This window comes from Carcharodon carcharias, chromosome 4 (genome assembly GCF_017639515.1).
Source record: "Carcharodon carcharias isolate sCarCar2 chromosome 4, sCarCar2.pri, whole genome shotgun sequence".
NCBI lineage: Eukaryota > Metazoa > Chordata > Chondrichthyes > Lamniformes > Lamnidae > Carcharodon > Carcharodon carcharias.
This window is the reverse complement of record NC_054470.1, coordinates 134,531,318-134,540,590: the sequence shown is the minus strand read 5'-3', so window position 1 is coordinate 134,540,590 and position 9,273 is coordinate 134,531,318. Positions and strand designations below refer to the sequence as shown.

Here is a 9,273-nt window from a genome sequence, read left to right as displayed (position 1 = left end):
AAACTGAGATTGAGTGATTTTTGTTAGATAAGCGCATTAAGGGTTATGGAGTCAAAGCAGGTAAATTGAGTTAAGATAATTATCTAATTGGAAGGCAGAAGAGGCTTGCGTTCTGTTCCTACCCTGCATACAAGTTTAGACTGAATTAGTTTTAAAATTAAAATGAAAAAGCTAATACCAAATTTGCTGAAACAGTCATACATTGATCTATCCTTATCTATGGTATGTTGAGTAAGATATCAGAGTAATCATGAAGATTTTGTTTCCTAACAAATGATCATTTGTTCAAATTCAAATTCAACTACATATCTTTATGTGGTACTGACTATAAACTCCCAAAAGATGGAAACCGCCTATGTTTCCATGTGGAAGTCAACAAAATTTTTTTATTGTTGAAAATATAAATATTTTTTGTCAAAACCTTATGTTTTGCGCTCATCAGGTCAATTTGTAAGAAAATACCAATGGTAGAGGAAACAACATATTTATACAAGTTTAATTGACATTGTTTAGCAATTGGTTAAACAAAATAAGTGATAGCCATTCATTGGTTCAACAGAGTCAAGCTGCCTGGTTGAAATTGCAAACAATATTTGGCAGTAAACTATCAATAACCATCAACTGGTGCATTCTCCATGGCATGCCTCTGCCAATCAGAGTCCACTTGCCAACCAATCAACACTTTCTTCTCATAAAGTATAACTATGTTGTTTCCTCTGACAGTGGTATTTTCTTGTGAATTGTCCTAATGAATGCAAAACAAAAAACTTTGACAAAAAATGTCTTTATTTTTCAGCGATACTCATGTTCTGTATCACCAAATTATTTTTCATTTAATTTCTCATGGTTCTTCAAGGTTTATGTACAGCTTCATTAAGGGCAGCTAAACAGAATCATATTTTGTGATATTTGTATTGTAAATAATTTATGTTTTTATAACATCATTATTCTTATTTAAAAAAAAGGACTTCCAGTGTTCCATCTGTGTATCACACGTTGATCCTGATTTTAATTCCCAAGCATCAACATAATGAAACCAACCGCCTGCCTGTCTGGTCAATGGCACTCAGGTTCTGCTGATGTTCATGACTGGGCTTCATAAAAATGCCGCTCAATGACTTTCTGGCTCTAACAGATGGGAAATTGGCTAGAAGCACTGCCCGGCCTTTAAATTCAGCCAGCAGGAGGCGAGCACTGTGGGCCCATGTGAATTGTCCCAGGGACAAATAAGGTAGTGTTCCAGAAGGGAAATCCCAGTCAGGGGAAGAGGAAGTTCAAAGTTTCATGTGTGACCCCAGAGGAGCACTTCTTTTAATTAGCAGGCAAGGGGAATTACACTCAATTCATTTCTCTCTGTAACTCCCTAACTTTCAATCTTGTTCTTTCTCCCTCTTTTGACAACAAATAGGTAGACTTCCCTTTTTACATGAATCTATCTGATCTTGTGATCCACTTATAGTTGTATGCTTGTGAACATTGCTACAAGAAATTTATTTTGGCAATGTTTTCACATATCCGCAAATATTGCTTTCACTGACCATAACCAGTCATGCTGTAGAATATACTAGCAACTGAGCCACAATGGGAGCTCCTATTTCTATTTTTAAATTACATTTTCCTTCTGTAGGAAGGAAGTGCCCTGGGACATGGACTAAATAATCTTACTTGCCTATGTTGCTAAGTAAAATAGCCCAACAGCATCTTTTCTGCTCACCTGAAGCCCTTATTTTCAGGTTAATAAATTAACTGTTGCACTTGGATTTTTCATTCAACATTTTATGTCATAAATATTTCAAATAACTGTAAGCACCAACTAGAACATTCCGCCACTTTCTCTCTCAGCTTGCTAAAGTATTAAGCATGTTGCATGTCTTATGCAATATGCTGCTTTAATTTCATAATGGAAAAAGGGACTTTGATCAGAGAGGAAAACTCCTGAATCTAATAATAAACTCCTAGAAATCTAGCAACTGATTAAAAACAGGGAGATTCCTGAACTGATAAAGACTGATAGGTGCAATAATATTTGAGTGGTTTGGTTGGGTTTTCTTTTCTTTATTTCTTATTGAAGTTAACCTTGTTAAAAATCTTCTAGAAAACGAATGAAATCACTCCTCAATCAGTGGTTTGATTATTTCATCTCCTATCTTATAAACTGGCCAAAGGTGGCATTCAAGATACCTAATAAAACAATATAAACTGAATTATGTGCTCATTAACGTAATGGTCCTTGGTGCTGAAATTTGAAACACTTTTCCACTTTTGGTGTCCAGGATCAGTATCAAACATTCGCAGACCAAGTAGTGTAGCAGTGGAAATAGAATCTAGCTCTTTCTGCTTTGGTCCAGAATGACTGAACCTCAACTTCAAACATCCCTCTCCACCTACTGCTGTAGTAAAGTATTTCAATTGCCATTGCATCTTTTGACTGCTTTAGGTTAGATTGCTTGGATAATTTCAGTTACCGTGACATGATATGGAAATTGATGCTGGTTGCTCAAACTCAATAAGTGGGGTTGACCAATTCATTTTGTGTAGGACCTTTGAAGGGAAAAGAGGAGAAAGAAAACTCTTATCCCATTGATTTGGGTTGAAGTTGACCCCAAGTTCAAAAAGTGTAAGGATAATGTGCCAATTTATTAAGCTACTCATTCCCCAATAAATTTTAGCTTTAATAATCAGAACACTTGTTATATAAATAGAAATCCACACATTGGCAGGTAAAAATGATTTTTATCTAATGTGCAAATGACTTGAAACTCAAATAATAACTCCATTACTTCTGAGTTACAGAATTATTTATGAATATTAAAAAAGTCACTTCTTAATCATCGACACGTTGTAATATTGCACACACACCATTTTTATTTTTAAAAGTGAATAAGACTGCTGGCTCCATTTTGTTTCTTTGGTGAATTATTCCTTAGTTTCCACACATTCCCAAAAGTAGTTTGTGGCCTAAATCAGATGGAATGACAAGGTTCAGTCGAGCTGTGAATCTTTCTTCAATTTAACCTTTGTGTTCAGTGAATGGGAGGATTTTGCCTACCTTGAGGTTGAATACTTCATGATCATGAGGCACTCTTTTTGTTGAGTGAATAGCTGAATATAAGTGCATTCCAATAGCAATAGTAGATGAGAACAATAAATTACTCTGGGACTTTGACTTGCCAACTAAATAGCCATAGATCCATGTTGTAAACAACAAAAATCATGGCTGAGGCAAATTAAACTTGCTTTTATGATAAGATATTTTGTGTAAGATTGTGATTCATTGTCAAGCTTTCCACATCATCAAACAACTAATCAATCAAGCAGCCATTGCAATTTTGTGAAACTAGTGCTAAATTATCTGTCCTTTCATTAGCAAAATAAATTCTTCATTAACAAAGAATCTATGATACTGTAAAATATTAATGATTTGTTTATAAACAATTAACTGATGATATCTCAATGATAGGTTGGATTCTGCTAGATTATATTTTACTGGTATCATACTTCAAATCTCTGTATGTGGTCTTTGTATTTGTGTTCAGGTCCGCAGCCTGCAGGTTAGAATTATGAAGCAAAGTCTACCATACATAATCACATGGTACTTGATGGATATTGTGAAAATTATAGACCAACTATAAATAAATAATGAAAATATAGTTTAAATGCTTTGTCAAAATTGTTTCTTGTCAAATTCGTTACTTCTTTACACAGAATCACAGAGATACCAAGACAAACCAACTAAATACTCCAGTTAACACAAAACTTGCCCACATCCTAACAATTATTGGCTCTCTGCCAACATCTCTAATAAAGCTTGAAGCAATCGATCATCTCTATGCTTATAAGGTTTGGTGTCATAAAGCTGGTCACTGTATTCCCTGTATTCGCTGTCCTCCAAGTCTTCCAACTTGGACTGTTTGTTTAATTTTCCAGTGGCTTGATAGAAATTCTGAATAGGTACTTTTATATCCTCATGGGGTCTACTGTTATGGAATAAGTGCAGAGCACTATTATCTTGAGTTTTTTGGTCAAATATTTTTTGAGCAGGATGCAAGGCTACTTTTTCTTCCATGTCTTCCTTATTCACATCTTCTTTGCTAGTGTTTGCCTTTGTGTATGGATTTGTAGGCTCAGCATTCCTGAAAATGTCATCCTGCAACAGCAAAATGGTCAATGTAAAATAATTCCTCAAGTTTCCTTTAATCAATTTGTGTAACAGTAGACAGAAACATTTGTTTAATACACCAAAATAAACTTGCATGAATATATTCTTCAAATGGTTTTATGGGATCTTTAACATCCCCTGAACTGGTGAGTAGAGCCTCCATTTAGCACCCCTTTGTATTGCACAAGAGTGCCAACCTAAGTAATATCTTGAAGTCCTGGTTTGGAACTTAAGCACATTCAATTCAGAGGTAGAACTTCTAATTGAGCTAAACTGAAATATAAAAGCTAGCTAGTATTCATGCAAGAAATAATTTTATAAATCATGGGCTTTACATATGAAATTTATTGATATGAACTCCAGATGGAGTTGTGTCACAAACTAAAGAAAATTCATAAAATAATCCTGAAGGATTATAATAAAAATCTATTGTATTCAATCACAATATTGTAGTTATAAATTACTATACGATTATGCATTGTACAAGATCCTAACTGGATGGGCAACAATCGTTAATTCTTAGTGAAGGCATCAGGGTCAAATAATTAATCATAAGGTGCACTTACACCACGTGCATTGCCATAGCTTTGAGACTTCGGGTGGAATCTTGTTGATGCATCGGGGATCTCGCCTGCTGGCTGGAGAGCTGGCAAGAGACCTCTATTGCTTCTTTTCAGGAAGGCCCATCAAACCACAAGCCAATCAGCAAGTGGTAAGGCCAGTGATGAGCCTTCACCTGAAATCAAGACCCTGGGGCAGAATTCTCACCTATCAAGATCTGCCAGCCAATTAGAGGCTGGCAGCTCCTGTCCTCAACAGCAATACTGAGGAGGCTGTGGCTGGGCTGGAAGGTCAGACACCAGAATCATGGAGCGACCCAGGTCACAGGTAAGTGATGGGGTGGAGGGTGATGGGCGGGGAGCCCCCTGGCACTGAGTGCCTTTGATAAAAGGACCTCACCTCCACCCGGAGGTGACAAGCTGGTCTCACCATTTTAGTTGCTGTGCATGCCGCCTGGCGATAGGCCCACCTGCCACTGGGTTAATACCAGCAGCAGTGGGATGAGGCCCTTAAGTGGTCATGAATTGGCCACTTAAGGGCCTCACTGGATGGCTCATTGGGAATGTTGACCATGGGCCTGCCCGCCCATAATTTAATTCTGGCAGAGGCAGGCAGCGAGGTTCCAGAACGCCACCACCGCTCCTAATTACATGCTCTTCCCGCTTCCAAACTCACTAGCAGTGAGAGCAGAAGATTCCATCCTATGGCTCCAGAGAATACACAAATGTTTAGGCACATGTCATGCGGAAAGTTTTATACTGGTGCCTATTTGTCTGTGCTTTATTAGTTTACAATTTCAGTAATGTGTGTGGCATAGGTTCTTCTGGCCAGCTTGTTTTTAATTCTTAGATAGCTAGGTCATTGTATAATTATGATCTTAACATTGATTGTTAAAAATGGTTAGATTTAATGTAATATTGGAATCTCAATGGTTACTCCCATTCCACTCTGCACACTGCTGCTGAACCTGGGCCTGGTTACTGGTTCAACTGGTTTTTCAGCTTCAGCTGATTTCTGGCCACAGGTCACATATGCATATGATCATTCATTGACCATATTAATGGATTGCAGTAGAACCTGGCCTCCATTCATCTGAGGACCACCTTGTCTTTGGACTAAGTCTCTGCTCGTTGAGAGCGTGTTGGTAGCGCATGTGGATTTTCTAGGACTGTCCCATAATTATGCTTCTACCCCATACCAGGCCTTAACTGGAAGTGTGTTGACCCAGTTATTTTCCGCCTCTCCAGGCTTTGTACCTGTGCAGTCCGATGATTCCTATTATAACTCGTCCCATTCTTCTCCCTTCCCTCTCCGCTCCCCAACCCCCACACTCACACTGTCCCCACATCCCTGCTTCCACGATCTCACCTACCCCACATGCCCGCTCCCAAGATCTCATCTACCCCACATCCCCGCTCCCACAAACTCACCTACCCCGCATCCCCGCTCCCAAGATCTCATCTACCCCACATCCCCGCTCCCACAAACTCATCTACCCTACATCCCCGCTCCCACGATCTCACCTATCCCGCATCCCCGCTCCCAAGATCTCATCTACCCCACATCCCCGCTCCCACAAACTCACCTACCCCGCATCCCCGCTCCCAAGATCTCATCTACCCCACATCCCCGCTCCCACAAACTCATCTACCCTACATCCCCGCTCCCACGATCTCACCTATCCCGCATCCCCGCTCCCAAGATCTCATCTACCCCACATCCCCGCTCCCACAAACTCATCTACCCTACATCCCCGCTCCCACGATCTCACCTATCCCGCATCCCCGCTCCCAAGATCTCATCTACCCCACATCCCCGCTCCCACAAACTCACCTACCCCGCATCCCCGCTCCCAAGATCTCATCTACCCCACATCCCCGCTCCCACAAACTCATCTACCCTACATCCCCGCTCCCACAAACTCATCTACCCTACATCCCCGCTCCCACGATCTCACCTATCCCGCATCCCCGCTCCCAAGATCTCATCTACCCCACATTCCTGCTCCCATGGTCTTGCCTGCCCCACACCTCCTCTCCCATGGTCTCACCAGCAGCACCCCCACCCACCGCCCCCCCATGGCACTCCCAAGGTGAAATGTCCCTTTTATTTTCATCCAGAGTTAGTTACCATGGTCGCCACACTACTACATTAAAAATTACCACAAACAGACCACTTCAACTCGGCAAAATGAAGTTTAAAACCTGGAATATCAGGACCATCATGGACAACTCCAACAGTGGCAGACTTGAACGCTGTACTGCCATCATTGTTCAGGAGCTCAGTTGCCTCAACAGTGCCTTTTTTTTATTCAGTTACTGGATGTGGGCATCACTGTCTAGGCCAGCATTTGTTGCCCAACTCTAATTGCCCTTGAGAAGGTGGTGGTGAGCTGCCTTCTTGAACTGCTGTAGTCCCTGTGGCATAGGCACACCCACAGTGCTGTTAGGAAGGGGGTTCCAGGATCTTGACCCATCAACAGTGAAGGAATGATGGTATATTTCCAAGTCAGTGTGGTGAGTGGCTTAGAAGGAAACTACCAGGTGGTGGGGTTCCCATTTATCTGCTGCCATTTTCCTCCTGGATATTAGAATCTCAATGGTTACTCCCATTCCACTCTGCACATTCTTGCTGAACCTGGGCCTGGTTACTGGTTCAACTGTTTTTTCAGCTTCAGCTTATTCCTGGCCACAGGTCACATATGCATATGATCATTCATAGACCATATTAATGGATTGCAGTAGAACCTGGCCTCCATTCATCTGAGGACCACCTTGTCTTTGGACTAAGTCTCTGCTCGCTGAGAGCGTGTTGGTAGCGCATGTGGATTTTCCAGGACTGTCCCATAATTATGCTTCTATCCCATACCAGGCCTTAACTGGATGTGTGTTTGAGAGTTTGGAAGGTGCTGTCGAAGGAGCCTTGGTGAATTTCTGCAGTGCATCTTGTAGGTGATACACACTGCTGCTATTGTGTGTCAGTGCTGGAGGGGGTGAATGTTTATGGATGTGGTGCCAATCAAATGGGCTGCTTTGTCCTGGATGGTGTCAAGCTTCTTGAGTGTTGTGGGAGCTACACTCATCCAGGCAAGTGGGGAGTATTCCATCACACTCCTGACTTGGGCCTTGTAGATTGTGGACAAGCTTTGGGGAGTCAGGAGGTGAGTTACTTGTTGCAAGATTCCTAGCCTCTGGCCTGCTTTTGTAGCCATAGTATTTATTTATATGGCTAGTCCAGTTCAGTTTCTGATCAATGGTAACCCCCAGAATGTTGACAGTGGGAGATTCAGCGATGGTAATGCCATTGAATGTCAAGGGGCAATGGTTGGATTCTCTCTTGTTGGAGGTGGTCATTGCTGGGCACTTGTGTGGCATGAATATTATTTGTCACATGTCGGCCCAAGCCTGGATATTGTCCAGGTCTTGCTGCATTTGGACATGGACTGCTTCAGTACCTGAGGAGTCGCGAATGGTGCTGAACATTGTGCAATCATCAGCTATCATCCCCACTTCTCACCTTATGATGGACAGAAGGACATTGATGAAGCAGTTGAAGATTGTTGGGCTGAGGACACTACCCTGAGGAACTCCTGCAGTGATGTCCTAGAATGATTGACCTCCAACAACCACAACCACCTTCCTTTGTACTAGGTATGACTCCAACCAGCGGAGAGTTTTCCCCCTGATTCCCATTGACTCCAGTTTTGCTAGGGCTCCTTGATGCCATACTCTGTCAAATGTGGCCTTGATATCAAGGCCAGTCACTCTCACCTCACCTTGGGAGTTCAGCTCTTTTGGCAATGTTTGAACTCAGGCTGTAATGAGGTCAGGAGCTAAGTGGCCCTGGCGGAACCTAAAATGAGGGTCAGTGAGCAGGTTATTGCTTAGAAAGTGCCACTTGATAGCACTATTGATGAACTCTTTCATCACTTTACTGATGATCGAGAGTAGACTGGTGGGGCAGTAATTGGGTGGGTTGGATTTGTCCTGCTTTTTGTGTACAGGACATACCTGGGGTATTTTCCACATAGCCAGTTGGATGCCAGTATTTCAGCTGTACAGGAACAGCTTGGGTAGCGGCGTTACACCTTGCCACCCTAAGTGAGCATTTGTATGCCTGACATTAGACTCCTGGAGCAATTTCTCTACTCAGAACTCAGTTGCAGCAGGACACTCCCAGGTGTAAATGCTTTATAGATTTCCTCAAAGCATCCCTGAAGTGGTCAAACTTACCCACTGACTCATCTGGGACCAAAATGGAGAAGGCTCATTTAGGAAGGCACCAAACACATTAAGAGACTTAATTGGGAACATGCAGCAGCAACATTGAGGGGCTGGAGGGAGCGCACAAACCTCCAAACAACTGTCTACCCAACCCTGCAAGCACCACATGCCTCACACGTGGCAGACCTGCAGATTGCACATTGGTCTTATCAGCCATTTCAGAACCCATCAAGTCGGAGTGGAAGCAAGTTACCCTTGATCCCAAGGGACCACCTAAGAGAATGGAGGGATATTGCTATGTATTGTTAGAAAAGCAAACAAACTGCCCCT

General features: G+C 42.0%; 1 protein-coding gene across 1 annotated transcript in view; it reads right to left on the bottom strand.

Annotated features, from left to right (window-relative positions):
• Positions 1-2,049: 2,049 nt before the first annotated feature.
• pcsk1 (proprotein convertase subtilisin/kexin type 1) overlaps positions 2,050-9,273 on the bottom strand; it is a 130,307-nt gene continuing 123,083 nt past the window's right edge. The window contains exon 14 of the mRNA XM_041187073.1: positions 2,050-4,147. Coding sequence (XP_041043007.1) covers positions 3,776-4,147 — 372 coding nt within the window. The 3' untranslated portion in view covers positions 2,050-3,775. The remainder of the gene's footprint in view (positions 4,148-9,273) is intronic.